The 15,267-nt window shown below is 35.5% G+C and overlaps 1 protein-coding gene across 1 annotated transcript; it reads left to right on the forward strand.

The window, feature by feature from the left end:
• The first annotated feature begins 2,602 nt into the window (after positions 1-2,602).
• Positions 2,603-14,892, forward strand: LOC136840892 (leucine-rich repeat-containing protein 59-like). Its single transcript, XM_067107851.1, has 5 exons — positions 2,603-3,079; positions 7,338-7,523; positions 11,678-11,891; positions 12,508-12,720; positions 12,871-14,892. Exons 1-5 carry the CDS (start codon positions 2,990-2,992, stop codon positions 13,554-13,556), a joined length of 1,389 nt encoding a protein of 462 aa, XP_066963952.1. The 5' UTR covers positions 2,603-2,989; the 3' UTR covers positions 13,557-14,892.
• Positions 14,893-15,267: the final 375 nt, after the last annotated feature.

The following is a 15,267-nucleotide window of genomic DNA, read 5'->3' on the forward strand; positions in this document are numbered from 1 at the left end:
GTAAAATATCTTTTTCAAGTGTCTACCAACACTAAAGTGATTTGAGTATAATTTCTATAATGATATTAGCTTTTTCTTCATTTTCTTTTTACCGCAATTATTGAAACAAAACCGATGTTTTCACATGCAACATGTATTATGTTGCAGTGAACAGATTAGCTAGTAAGTAAAAGCAACTGTAAATATTGCCAATCAGAAAATCGTGGTTTCATAACAAATGTAAAGTTTCAACGAAAGGAAAAACAGATTGCTAAAGGTACTTCCTCATTCTTTCCACCGTCACTTCCCAGTTGTCTTCATACCGATCTTTTAACAACCCCCCTACCCCGCAACCCGGCCCCTCCATCCGCCCCAACCCACATAAACTCTTTCCGCAGGATGCCTTCTCGTGTTACTGCTTTCAGTGCTTCAGAAGTAACCAGAATAATTAGTTCCGGATTTCGTGCAAATTCTTCACTGGTATATTCACTGTTACGCTGACCATTGCATAAGAAAAGCCACCAAGTGGCAAAGAAAACTGTAAGCGGTTAGTAAAGGTAACTCTTTCATGTGGTTATCTTTTGTTTATTTTCTGTCTGCGTTTCAGTGTCTGAAACGTTATTGCTGCTTATTTCATAGAAGTAATTTATTAATTTATTGACTGATCAGTTGGTTTATTGATTGAGTCTGTAAACTGGCGTCGCATCAGCACTTACCTTGGATACAAGCTCCGAGAAAATACGAAAAGGTTTTTGTTTTTAGTAAAAATGAACCAAAGCAAGAAAACGGGTCAGTGCACAAATATATGATAACGTTTTATTCATTCCATGTTTCCTTGAAAACCTTTCGCACATTGGTAGCACAATTAACATCATAGGCAATGGCCATGACTATTCTTTATATATTTTGCTTATTTATTTCATTATACGCTGAGATCATCCATGATTCAGAGTTTTGAGGATGAATATGGTGGTGGCTTGTGCTTTTTTTTCTTTTTATGAAACACGCTACCACTAAGACAGTGAAAATCAATTTCAATTGACAATAGCAGAAACTCGTAATTTTTTGTCACTGACTTTTGCTGTATCTACTCGCCCTTGTACTAATCAGACTGATCAACCTGGTACATGACTAACCTAGTGATTAATACTTAAACATTCCTCCTCTTGGTGATACAACCGGTACAAAGGGGAACATAAGTTTGTAGGGACAAAGTTTAAAACAATTCATTACGCAAAGACAAAGATAATGCCGATGTCGCTACGTCACGTAAAAGAGTGCAAAATTTGGAACGTGATTTTGTATTTTTTTATTGAGGATGTTTTCATCATCGTAAGAGCTGAATCGAATTTTAACTCAGGCACCGTGTTGTGTCTAACCTAAACAAATATATATACTGTTATCAAAGCAAGCTCAGCCGTGAGTTTTCTTTATGGCATCATTACTGGTGGTTTTAGACACTCGGGATACATTTTTTTATGATTAATAATATTCTCCTGTCCTTAAGATGTATTACAAATCCGTCATTTTTACTATACGAAGAACGCGCGAATTTGTAAAGAAGGCTGTGACATACCTGTGATTTTGTCGAAATTATTTTAACGCCTTCTGTTTGCAGATTTCATAAAAATAATTACTGATTGCATTACGTAATAATAATAATAATAATAATAATAATAATAATAATAATAATAATAATAATAATAATAATAATAATAATAATAATGGTTACCATCTTACAATCGGGCTTGAAACGAGGAAATATGTAAAAACAGCTTTTCATGGAAAATCAGGGTAAGTGTCGAAATGCTAGGACGATGAATACATCTCATTCCTGGCCATAATTATAGAATTGTCACATACACCCAACAATCACTATATTTTTCTTTATAGTGAGAGAGTGAAAGTTGTGGCGGCTTTGAGATCCAAGGCCTAGAACAATAGGCATGTGATTTCCGCCGCAAGTTTCTTCTTGATTGACTTAGTCTTTACAAAAGTTTTTTTTTCATGTTCAAGAAAATATCACCAATCAGGAACTGCTCCATGCTGGAAAGAAAATTTCACGACATTTGTAAAGATCGATCGTAGTAAAAAAAAAAAATAACGGTAGATTTTTTGGTTTTTGATGAAAGAGTGAAGTAATGTTTGTGAATGTTTATGTTTTTTCATGTATTCCAGTGAGCTAATATCTGAATATAAATAAACGTAATAGATGAAAACCCAAGCAGCGAATTACAAGGACGGCCGCCCTGCTTAAAAGAGAGAGTGCGATCCAGTTTCTGTGAACTGGAAACGACCACTTGACTAATATGGAGCTTATGAAGCCCACATATATATGGCTTACAATCAAATGTAATTCTATTTGTCCACAGTAATACACTTTCTTTGGCTGCCCACACGACTTAAACCACATTATGACACAAGGTCTCAAGACCTTGTTATGACATATTCACGTACGAATTACTTTGCAAAATATACTTTTATTCATCAATGAAAATCTATGTTTTAAAGTTCATATCGATACAACGCCACTATCTGATGTATTTAAATGCGCAGTTGCGTTTAAATATCTAGGCAGTGAAGGACCTTTAAATCTGCAGACCTTTAAAAACGGAACAGTTAGCCGCCATACTGTCCGACAGCAGCTTGTGCGCATAGCGAGGCTCGCCTGTTTAGTGGGTGCCACATCACCGCCAACCGTACTCGTGTATTTTCTCACCAACGAAGACGAATACGTTTAGTCAACCAAATTATAATTTAGATGTGATGCATAAGTTTGTGGAAAGTATTTTATTTACTTAAAACTATTGAAATCAAGATTTTGTGGAATAGATAATGTAAATATGGCATCCCAGGATGTTTTCCGGTACACAAGTTACACATCAGCCGAATTGCAGTCGCGTTTGACAAGTGTTCACGGTCGCCGCTAGAAAGGAGACCTTCCTGACAGGGGTGTTGTTGCTCCCATTTCGCTTTTGTGTTCTTTCGTTTCCCTTTCATTTCGGCGAAAATGAAGAAGATCGGCCTGAAAAACAAACTGGAGGGCGACGAGTTGGACCTCAGTATGCTCAATTTGACCGAAGTCCCTGTCAGTGAAATTGTAAGTGATGTTTATAAAGAGCCGAAGAGGGTCCAGTTTTGCAGAGGTTTTATGATGTTGACTTCTTGATGTTTTTTTATGTTTAAAACCCTAATGTTGGTGATTGTAAAGTTATGCGTAACTTTGATCCGTAATGTGCCATTCCATGGCAATTAAACCATTACTGTTAATGGGTTAACTTGGGCAACTTCATTAATGTTAAGATCAGATTGTATTACCCGGTGTTGTAGATCTCTCAGGGCCTGGGTCAAGTTAGTCCATAAAGCCTAAGGTACCCTGATTTACTTATACCCATGTTTTCATGTAACCAGATTTCATTACTTTTGTTGTGTAGCCTAACCTAATTCAGTCCGTAGGTAACTAAACCTTGGTCAAAAGTTATAAGCCGTATAGTATAGCCTCTTTTTATAGACGTTTTTATATACGTTTTTGTTTCAATTTTTTTTTTTTTTATATAAAATGAAAAGCACCCGTCAAATGTGCAAAGAAAAGTATGAGCAGTTATACAATTCACTCTTGTCAATTTAAGCAGACCAACAAAGGTTACTTGTAGGTTGCTTTTGCAGTTTTCTAAGATGGTAAAACTATAGAACAGCTCCGCACAGACTGTTACCTTTGGAAATTGATTTTTCATATACTCTTAGTGTCGCTGATGAAGTTGGTGGTGTAGTTTATTGTCGGTCAATTGTTATTAACCTCATATAGCTATCCAGGGTGGTTGGGGACCCTTCGGGAATGCGGTGTTTTAGGTGGGGGAAATCGTTGGGTGAAAGACCGGACTGTCATGTTGTTGTTATGGAATGGTTCCGCGCATGCGCACGTCATTAGGGAGCCATATGTTCAAGAAGGCATTGGCTAAGGAACTATACTAACCCAACCCAGTAGGCTGTGTTATGCCCACCCCCTTCCCCCCCAGTGCAGGAAACTCCTCTTTTTACTAGAAGTCCCCCTATAACATTACGCATGTGCAATAGCATTCCAGGATGCCCAGCATACAATAACATATCAGTTTTAAGGTTAATTATGGGTTAATTACAGTTGACTGGCAAAAAATAATGGTAAATTCTTGATAAGCAACCAAAATACTATAGAAAAAGTCAAATTCCAAAGTAATACCCTATGTTGAGCTGTTCTATACTCCTACCAACCATTGTTTTTAAGTGGACTGTTGATATGGACTATGCTGTACAATGAAAGAAAAAATCCCAGAAAGTGCCTGCATCATTATATGTCTGATGAATTGAATTTGCAAGGCCTCACAGAACGCCTTTGGTGGAGGGGACCCTAGATGAAAAAACAATAAACAGAAGAACATGAGTGTGCAATTTAAGAATGCTACAAAATTAAAAGTAGGAAGGTGAGCAGGGCCTAATTACAGGGTTCATCTTAACCTAACCTATGATGCAGCAGCTCCTCGGAGTGATCATTCCCAGGAGCTGATAGCCTTCCATCTTCAGAAAATTAGGATAGGTTATGCTAACGTGTTGGGTAATCCTCTAGAAGAGCTTTGCACAGAGATATCACTTTTAAATAAAATTTTGTAACTGAACAGTATAGAAAAGGATGTATGGAATGCAGTACAGGTTAGATAATATGAGAAGTTTACCGTCTTTTGTTTTGTGTGTTTAGTTTTCTGTAAAAGAAAATAATTGCGCGGGCTTTGTCTGTCCATTCGCACTTTTTCAGTCATCACTTTTTCTGTCTGCTCTCAAATCTTAAAAACTACTGAGACTAGAGGGCCGTAAATTGGCTAAGTTTCATGGGCCGTGGATGAGGCCACCACCGGACGGTGACTGAGTGTCACGGGCCACAGCTGTACAGAAAACTCGTTTGCACTAAAAAAACTAAGGCGCATTTTTTACTTGTTAAATTCATCCCCGAGGGCTGGTACTAAACATGGCGCTCCTCGGAACTTTTCTGTAGAAGTACTCTACCAAGTTTTGTAGCTTTGAGCCTGGAGTGGTGTAGTTTCTGATCTCTTTGTTGTTAAATGAAAATTATGCTACCAGAAGTACTGTTCAGAGAACATAACTCTTCACATACTTCAAAGGCTCTCAGTTTGAGTATGCATAGCTGTCTAAAGATCTAAAAGTTTCCTTTTCACTTGTACCTTCCCAGAACACGTACATGGCCGCAGGATGAGTACTGAATTGCCCAAAGAGTAATCCCATGCACTCTGAAATTGTGTTGATCCTTGGTAGTTTTTGAAGCAAGAAATACAGTATTCTTGGTTGTCAGCACATTTGCTACAAGGGAAAACCCAGATGAAATGAGTGGGAGAAAGATTGTGAAATATGTAATACTGTACATTAAATGATTAAATTTGAATTGGGCATAACAACTGCTATGGTCACTAAGGGCAAAACTTGTGATCATGAAGTAGATAGAGAAAATCTAGTAAGGCAGACTGTAAATATGCCATAGTCATGTGTCTAACTACCAAGGGAAATGGAGAGGTCTCTCAAGATGTGTGACTTAACAAAACAGTGAATTTAGATTTTTTGAAGCCTACTTTCTTTAACATTTCACATTTCATCCACTGGCATCATATCATTCGATGTTGGAGAAAAGATAACTTAGCATAAGTGAACCAGTACTATTGTATGTTTTGGAAATTGGGATGCCTAAGAATGCCAGTGATAAATATATTTTATTTTAGATTCCATTGTAATGGGCTGTTTTTAAAGAATTTGTTCACCAAGGTTGTTTGGAACAATTTAGTGGACTTTAGACCTAGTAATCTTGCCACCTTAATGTTTAATGAAGGAAAGTTGACCAGCTAAGTATAGGCAAGTTGTAGTTTGTATATTAAAAATAGGTAGCACCCTTAGTGGTGAAAGTAGGATGCTTCAAGCTCAAAATTTCCAATAGGGTTAGTAAAGAAAAAAAGTTGACTTGACAAAATATGAGAAGTAACAATTAAAACCACAAAACAAAACTCATGGAAACTTGCTCAGTAAAAGTGCGTTTGCACCTAATTTGAACATCAGTGATCCAATTAAACTAGGAAGATCATTCCAGTTTGGTTGTGGCTGGAATAAACCTTTGGTATTGAACTACAAAAGAAAAGGCAAAACTTAGAATTAACTGCAGATCCAATACTACATAGGCTGATTGAATTGTCTTTGAAAAGCTAAATTGAAAGGGTCGTTAAAATTATAAAAAATTTTATAAACCATGTACAGTGAACCAATCATGTGATGGTACCAAAGATTAATACCATTACCAAGATTGAGAAAGGTGTGACTGCACTGCTAGATATCAAATAATTTTATGTTAAGACGCAGCTTTTATTGGCTGTAATGTGTTTTAAAACACTTCAAGACATTTATGGAGTACTTTAACTGGGGCATAGCTGTCACATGGTCAGCAAAAATAGCCTACTCGGATATTTATCCAAAAGTTATCAAACTTCACAGGAGGTATTGATGTGATTATGGTTGCCTGTTCAGCTCTGTGGTCAATGCCAAGTGACCCTTTTAAAATGGGATGGCCCTGTGAAACAGTACACCACCTTGATGAAGAGGGATGCACTAATTCTTATTGTGTGAGAGGTATAGAATAAATTTCATAATCATTCAATAGTAAATTTATATGCCCCTTGTGTGTTCTTTGTATTTTTAAGTGAAAAGACAAGAAATGCATCTAAATGAAAGACAATAAATGCATCTAAATGAAAGACAATAAATGCATCTAAATGAAAGACCAGAAACGCATCAAGGTTTTCGATTTACATTTTCCATGATAAATGTTTTTAAGACTGATTTGCCAAAGATTTGCATAAATGAAGGTTCCCTCTATCCTTTAAAGTGCATTTATATTGTCTTAATACTAAATGTTAGTTATGAATTGTCTTAACTGTAACAAGTAAGATATTTGTTTCATCAAGGGAATTTGTCTAAAGCATTCATCAAAATAAATAAAATAAATTACTTGTTAGTTATGCCATGATATTGCATGGTGTACTATACCATGCCCATATGGACTAACATTAAAGAACATTGACTCTTTGTGTTCTTCAGTTTGGTTTGGTATACTTATACTAATTGTGAATATATCCTAAATTTTGGACTTGTAGGTATTCCTATACTATACAGCATTTAACAGTAATGAAGACATACTAATAGAAGTATTATAATATGGAATAATCTCGTAGTAATTTACTACATTTTGCTTTTTATGGCTGGAATTAAATGTTGACCATTGCAATGAGAGTATAGTACTGTGCATTGTAAAATATTTTTAATTTCATTTTCAGGCATCCCTTCCCAAGGCTACGAAGATAGATCTTTCCAGTAATCAGATAGTATCTTTGCCACAAGACTTTGCTCCAAGACTTGCACACATTACACGCCTAGAACTTGGGTCCAATAAGTTAAGGTCACTCCCTGACAATATAGATCAGCTTACAAACCTCAGACATCTTGATCTATATAATAATCAGGTATGTATTTTTCATTGACTAAAATGTATTTGGATGCACTTATATAGGACTGTATGTCACAATTGAGTAAATTAGGTGTTCAAATTTAATGGTGGAAATTGGAAATATGAATCAGAGCACTTGATCCATTTTTCTAGGCCTTTTATTACTCTTCCGTAGAAGATCCATTTTTCTAGGTTTTTATTATTTTCCATAGAAGTTGTTTTTTATTTATGAGAGGTAAAAATTCAAGATAAAAAAGTTAGTTACATGACTTAATGAAAGTGTAAACTCAAACATATGACAACAAATGTAATCCAAGGAAGTTGAATCCAGTGAAAATTATTTTAACAAAACGTTTTTTTAGAAATAAACATGCAAAAAAAAAATGTCTCATGTACAACAAAAACCTATCTACGGATTTATGAATAAAAACTCGAACTCAGGTTAGTCAAAGTATGTACACACTACATATGCTCACCTAGTTACAGTGGGATTAGGCTCCAAATGACCTATCAATAATAAAAAATATCATACAGGGCGAAAATAACCCTTATGACCAGTGGAGATCTGTCTCGTTGCTGCAGTGTTATTTTCAAGAGTAAGGTTATATTTCAAGAGTAAGGTAATATGTTATAAAAATAAAGATAAAGGCATGATTTTCAAGAGTAAGGTTAAATTTCAAGAGTAAGGTTATATATTATAAAAATAAAGGAAAAATACATGAAGTTTGAAATGGAAGTATTGAAGCTCAAAATTCTTAATAGAACATTACTTAAAAGTAATTGACCTTGCTGTCATGAAGCCAAACTGGTGGTTATCAATTTTAATTCTTGTAAGTCCATCCTTCAGCAAGTTAGCAATTTCCCTCTCAAGCAATCCAGCTCTTGACTGATTATTAACTTGTTCTTGAGTTTTGTAGCATACAGGTTGGGAATTTCATCAAGGCTGGAAAATAGAATGATCTCTGATTTGTAAAGGAAGTGGGTCTGTAAAGAATATGCAAAACTATTCAGTGTATGTGTGGGTCAAGAAATATAACTGCTCTAAAGTTGAATGAGTTCTCAAAACAAAATGCTCCCCAGTACCTGGTAACTGTAAAGCAGGGGGTGGTTGCAAAGGACCTCCAGAGAAGATTAACAGTAAGGCAAGTTCATTTACAATCAAGTGCTGTAAATGTGGGAATAATGGTGAGAAAAAGGTTAGTGGTGGAAATGCTGACAGGAATAAACATGGACTTTTGTTGTGTTCAGGAAGTAAGGTATGAAGGAACTGGCATAAAATCTATCAGTAATGACACCGAAAAAAAGTGAGGGTAAGACAAGATGAGTTGGGTAGGAAAAAAAAGTGATGGTGAGACAAGATGAGTTGGGTAGGAATATTGGTCAAGGATAGAAGTGGGGGCAAACAAATGAGAATAATTTTAGATAAAAAAAAAAAGTGCAATGCATGATTTCCATTTAATCACTTCAATTACGTGAAGAAAAGCAAGAATTGTAAGAAAGGCTAAGTGAGTAGACAAGAGATGATTTTAAGGACAATTTGGGTAGATAGAGCTCAGGAGAAAGAAATCAAAATCCGTATTGTAAATTTTCCAAGCCAAGGATTGACATTGCGTAACAATGTTCAAGATGCCAAGAGAGAAGTAATAACATACAAGAGTGGAGAATATGAAACAGATGGACTATTTGATATAAGTATCAAGGCATCTAAGGAAAAGATTTACTGTTACATTCGGCAAGACTTGCTTGCGACTACATAGATTGCTCCAAGTTAGTTTAGTAGTGAGGGATATAAACATGAAAAATTAAGTAGAAAGGGATAATAGAAAATCTGACAGTAGATGTAGCATCAAAAATTGGTGAGTGGAAACTGCTGAAAGGAGGCTTACAAAAGGCAGCAGAAGTAAATCTTTGCATGTCGGGAGGCACTTGGAACAGAGAAAGAGATATGGTGTGAAACAGGAGTTGGGAGAGTAGTAAGAGGGTAGCCGGAGCATTGGTGAAAAGCAGATGGTAGCTGGAGCATTGGTGAAAAGCAAGATTACTGGTCAGTGCAATGTCCCGTTAGTAGAGAGAGCAAAGACTTGTGATGGGAACAAAAGGCCTCTGCTTCAGTGGAGTAGAAACATTGGCACTGGCCATAGAATGTTAAGGTTCATGGCTGGAGCACAGTGGGAAGATTGTATTAAGAATGAGGAAGTGATGGAGAGATGTGGAATTTAAGAGCAGGAAAGACGACTTGAGATCACGGAGATTAAGATGGTTTGAACATGTAACAAGAAGGAATGAAGAAGGAAGTAGATGTGGTGATACCAGGACAAAGACCTGTATGAACGTAGGAAATCACAGAAAGAGAATAGATGAAGTCTTAGACCTGGTGTGACTTGGGTAGAAAGAGCAGAGGACAGAGAAAAGTTGAAAAACCTCACTAGACAAGTATGTCTCTGCTCATAAATGTGGAGCTGACAATTTGTGTGGTGCCAATGATTTACTGTATCACATCCAATACTGTATTTTCATATTATGCTTAAGCAGTCTTATTCCTCTATAATTTCTAAAATTCATTGCATTTCCCTTTCTTTTGTATATCATTATTGTAAGGGTCTTCCCATTCAGCTGGTCCTATCTCTTTGTTTGCCAGGTTTTTATATAAGTTGCTTGATACTCAGGATGGTCCTTTGGATTGTTCATATATCTTCCCAAGGGCCCTCTTTACCTTTTTTTTTAAATACAATAATAGTTCACTGTTATAGTCACTGATGGTCCCACTATCATACCAACATCCTCCAGTTTATATTGATTTTCTCTCAAGATTTTGGAAATTGTCATAATTGTTTCATTTTTTTATTAGAATTTTTCTCGTTATTCATATTTTGTTACACTGTACTTTGCTTCTTTCACATCTATCTTTCTGTAACCAGTGTACTTTCCTGGATATTTCACTTTGCCTTGGCTGTGTTGGCATTCTCAGATTCCATTCCTGCTGTCTCTACTTCCTTGTCTGGCCACCAGCCTTTTAGCCTTCTTCCTCTTTACACGGTATACATAATATTACAAATGTATCCTCAGCCAAAATGAAAAGGCTTTTTCCTCTTTGGATGCCATTTTTTCCCCCCTATTTCCTTTCTTTGATGTAATAACACCTGCTGCTACAGCTATTGTTTGAATGCCTTCTTTCAGTAGTTCCCCCCAGTCCCTTTTTGAGATGCCATATCTGTGGGTCCATTTATTTCCTATCTTATTTTCCAGTTACCATACTTTTTTTTCATCCTTTGCTGTTTATTAACACTCGCCAGTCTTCTGTCTATAGGTGCATCACCAGGCATAAGAAACCAAGCCTTTTGTTTGATGTGGGCTTCTTAAACAGTGTTAAGGTACTGGAATCCTTGGTTTTGACATAGTTCCAGTACTGCTACCTCAAGTTGTTTTTCAATTAGATCCTAAACACTAACATTTGTCATTTTGTCCCCATTTAGGTGTTCCCCTATCCCCCTACCAGTATCCACTCTGACTGTGGCTCATGTGATAACTTTTCCAGAGATTCTTGTTTTAATTTTTTTGATCTTCCATAATTTGGTTAATGAAAAGAAAATATATATACATTTTTTCCCCAAGGTACATCTTCAGACAGACAGTTTAATGTCTATTACTCCTGTTTCTCTTTGTCTTCATTGTTATTCCTACTTGAATTTATATTTCTCATCAGTGCAGATTGCTTTTGTGCCGGCACCTTCATACCTTTTCAGAATGGATTTCTTCATTTTTTTTAATCAACACCTGTACCACTTTGTACTTTCCCTTATCATTGTTTGTAAATTAATGGTGCTCATTTTTAATGAGCTTCAGTTGAGCTTCTTTTATATCTGTGGTGATAATTTTTATTGAGCTAGACTCATTTTTATCTTCCTTGTGGATTCTTCACACCCCACCCCAGCTTACTTTGCTCACTGGATATAGGCCTATTTTCACTTGAGAAATGCTTAATGGTGATATCAGTTCATTGTTTAAAGGTGCTAATAAACTACCAAGTTAATTTGACTTCGTACCTTTTTTTTTTTTATAAAGCAATACAAAAGTTTGTGTGGCATGAAATATTAAAGTATTGTTAAGTGAAAGTAACATTGCTTCTATTAATTTTTAATTAATAAGTATGAATGTTTTGTTCATTTGTAGTTGACAGACTTGCCAGTGGGCTTGTGTCAGCTGCGTAATCTACGGTGGTTGGATTTGAAAGGTAATCCACTCAATTCTGGCTTAAAAAAAGCAGCTGGTGATTGTCTCAATCAGAAGGAGTGTGAGTTGGCAGCAAGAAGAGTCGTAGCCTACCTGAAAAGGTTCCATATCCAGATGGAGAACGAAAAGTTAGAGAGAGTAAAGAAAGAGAAAGGTTAGTTCTACTTCAGCAGTTTTACTTTTGATATAATTTTTGTATTGGTTGTCCAAATTACATTAGTTATATAGTACATTAGGTAAATTAAATGATGCTTTTGTTTATATGTACTTGTTAGATTTTTTGGGCTTGGATTTTGTTTGTGTGCAGGACTTGAATGACCAGGGCATCAGACTTAAGAGAAACTTTTTTTTTTTTTTATTAATATTATTAAGCTGGCTTTATGCCAGCACAGGTTCTTCAGAGCAGCCAGTAAAAAGGAAACAACAATGGCCAATTTTTGCTTATTTTCATTTATGTTTACCATTGGGTGGGTGGTGTTGGTGGTTTCTATAGGTTGTATCTACTTTTGTCTTTGCACAGGTAATAGGTGTTTGAGACATTTCCGATTTGTATACTGTATCACTGAAATTTGGTTTAAGAACGGAATGTGCAAAGCTTATTAAGGAGGCTAGTTAAATGGTCAGTTTCATATTGAAGAGAGTCCCACTTTGATATTAAAGGAATTTTTTGCTGTATTTCCAAGGAAAATACAGAGTAGTACTCTACTGTTATTATTTTGCATTTTATGACTGAAGCTTTGCATAAGTTTACCAGAAACCTTTCTGTTCAGAAAAGGAAGCAGCTCGTCAGCGTGCAGAGGAAGAGCAACAAGCAAAGAAGAGGGCAGAGAGGAAAGCAGCAAAGGAAAAGAGAAAGCAAGAGCATAAGGCTTTTATGGAGTCACAAAAACACCAAGCAAATGGAAGTGCAGCAGCTGAACAGAAATATGTTGCCATGCCAAAAGCAGCTCCTTCAGTTTCCAAAAACAAGAAGAATAAGTCCAGTAAGTCAAGGATTGTAGAAACATTGGTAGTTTTGTATTAAATTGCAGTATTTATTTGCTTTGACTATACATGTGATCATTTGTATAAGAGAAAGAACAAAATTCATTACACTTCTATTAAAACTATTAATGGCTTTTCTTTTTTCACAGAGAAGGGTGGATCCTGGTTAGGGTGGCTCAATGTACTTCTTTTCCTGTGTTTGGTTGGTGCAACTGGTTATGGTTTGTATGTATACACAGATGGTGATCTTTCTCCAGATGGAATTAAAGCAGCTTATCCTCGTATTGTTGAAAATGCTCAAGTGCTTGCAAACCTTACAGTTGAAGCCTTCCAACCAGATAATTTAAAAGAAACTGTACAGACAGTTTCTCAAGTTATCAGAGACACCAGTTTTACAGCATGGGCTAAACTTGAAGAATATACTGGGGACCTTAGTATGTACACTGGTCCTGTTGTTGCAGCAATGGCAAGAGCATGGGTTTGGACACAGGAGATTACCATCTGGATTTACAATTGGCTTGTTGAAAACATTGATTGGAATTCTATTATTGGAGCTCTGAGTTCAGCGTGGAGATTTATTTATGACCAGTGGTTAGTTTTATGTGCAGAGTTGAGTAAAAATAAGACTTTTATGTCTGGGGTTGAGGCCATTAAAGGCTATTCTGTTAGTGTATGGGAAAATCTTGGATATATATGGGTAGCACTGTGCCATCAGTTATCTGTAGCAGTAGAATATGTACAGGAAGAAGGTCCAGGTATACTAGCTTCTGTAAAGGATCAAGCTACCAGTACTTTGTACAGTGCTAAGCAGTCAATAGAGGGACTGATAAAATAAATCCAGGTACAAAGTTGATTGTAAGTCCTTCTGTTTTTGTCATCATTTTTTCACTTTGATACCATATGTTTTCATTCCTTTTGAGTTATGGTTAGAAATACGTATACTGTACTTTTCATGTGGCCAAAATTTAAACAAAATTTTTGATAAATGTTCTAATGCAGCAAGCCTGTGTTTAAAGAGGTTACTTTATTTTCATTTTTAAAAATGCATCTTTCCCTCGTAGACTTATGTTGTCATCCAGTTGAAGTCATCTAAATCTATGCAGTAAGAGAGTCTGTTGACATTTCATACATGAAGTTAAAAAGTTGACCTTTTAATATTCATTAATTGATGTGTAGTTAAAACCTATATTTGTATAGGTACTCCGTCAGTCACTCCAGTGCACATAATCCACTTGTTACATATTTGTTAAAGTTGTCATTGATCAGCTTATTATTTCACAACACGCAATCATCTCTTCCATTTGTTTATTGCATTCCTTTCAAGGATGCCATATAACAGTTGAAACCACCAAGAAATTTCTAAGTCTTGAACACCTTGGCTTTGGTGATATTCCTAACATTTATTTTTAAAAAGTCCATAGAAAGCAATTTTGGGGTTGAGTGCCATGCCATTTGATTTTTTCCCAGTTGGAACCCTAACACTATGGGTGCTTTTTAGTTAGAATGCACTTATTTCTTATAAAGGCTTGAAGTGTGTCTTCACTCCAGACAGTGGAAAATTTTATTCAACATTTCCCATGGAAATTTGAAATACATGGCTACTATATGACTTATTTACTTCAGGACCAGTTTATCTGAATAGAACAAGTATTGTTATTTACTTGTATTTGCTTATGACTTCAGGAATAATGTGGTTTTCCAATTTGTTTTGTGTGTTGAAACAATTTATGGGAGTAACCAATATGTGTTATTCAGAACTGAATATTTTATGCTCATTGAGCAGTTTCTTAATTTACAAAAGTAAATTGGAAATAAAAAATGGATTTTTGTTATTTTCAGTTGATGACATATAATCTGTATATTATGCAGTCTAATCAATCATTCAGTATTTTAATCTGTGATTTACCATGGTCTGGTCTAATTAGATTCGTCGAATAACCAAACTGAAATTCAATGGTTGAAAGCTGTGTATCAAATTTTTAATTCTGAAGAAAACAAAAGTTGAAAATATCAGATGGAATTTCTTTTAATTCTTTTATTTGCAAGAATTGAATTAAATTTGTATACAGTGGTTTCATTGATGGTTACTAAATATTCCATGCTGGTATTGGGATGGTATACAGGGCTGTTTGTATAGTACCTGTTATGTTATTAAATATCCTTTTGAATAAGTTCTGTTTTATTATCCTAAATAAATGCAAAAACCATATTAATAATGGTTTGAAAGTGTTTAAAGAATATTAATAGATGTTAAAACACTCTTATGACTGGTATTTAGAAAATCAAATAATAGAAGAAAACGGAATTAAAAATGTATAGTATTTATAACTTGCGCACAATTTTAATGTTGTAAACTGCATAAAATATAGAAATATCTATAAAAACCAAAAGTTAATGGAGCACTCCTATCAAGAGGAGGAACTTACCTCGTAACAGGAATTATAGTGAGAATTTAGGACAAGCATAGTCACACCAGCCATGCTCTAATATTGTAACTTTTACACTCACCAGCCATGCTCTAATATTGTAACTTTTACACTGCCATA

Source organism: Macrobrachium rosenbergii, chromosome 8 (assembly GCF_040412425.1).
Source record: "Macrobrachium rosenbergii isolate ZJJX-2024 chromosome 8, ASM4041242v1, whole genome shotgun sequence".
NCBI lineage: Eukaryota > Metazoa > Arthropoda > Malacostraca > Decapoda > Palaemonidae > Macrobrachium > Macrobrachium rosenbergii.

Coding starts and splice junctions, on each gene's coding strand:
- LOC136840892 (XM_067107851.1), top strand. CDS start 2,990: ATGAAGAAGATCGGCCTGAAAAACAAACTGGAGGGCGACGAGTTGGAC. Junction 7,524..11,677: donor TTGATCTATATAATAATCAG/GTATGTATTTTT, acceptor GTTCATTTGTAG/TTGACAGACTTGCCAGTGGG. Junction 12,721..12,870: donor AAACAAGAAGAATAAGTCCA/GTAAGTCAAGGA, acceptor CTTTTTTCACAG/AGAAGGGTGGATCCTGGTTA.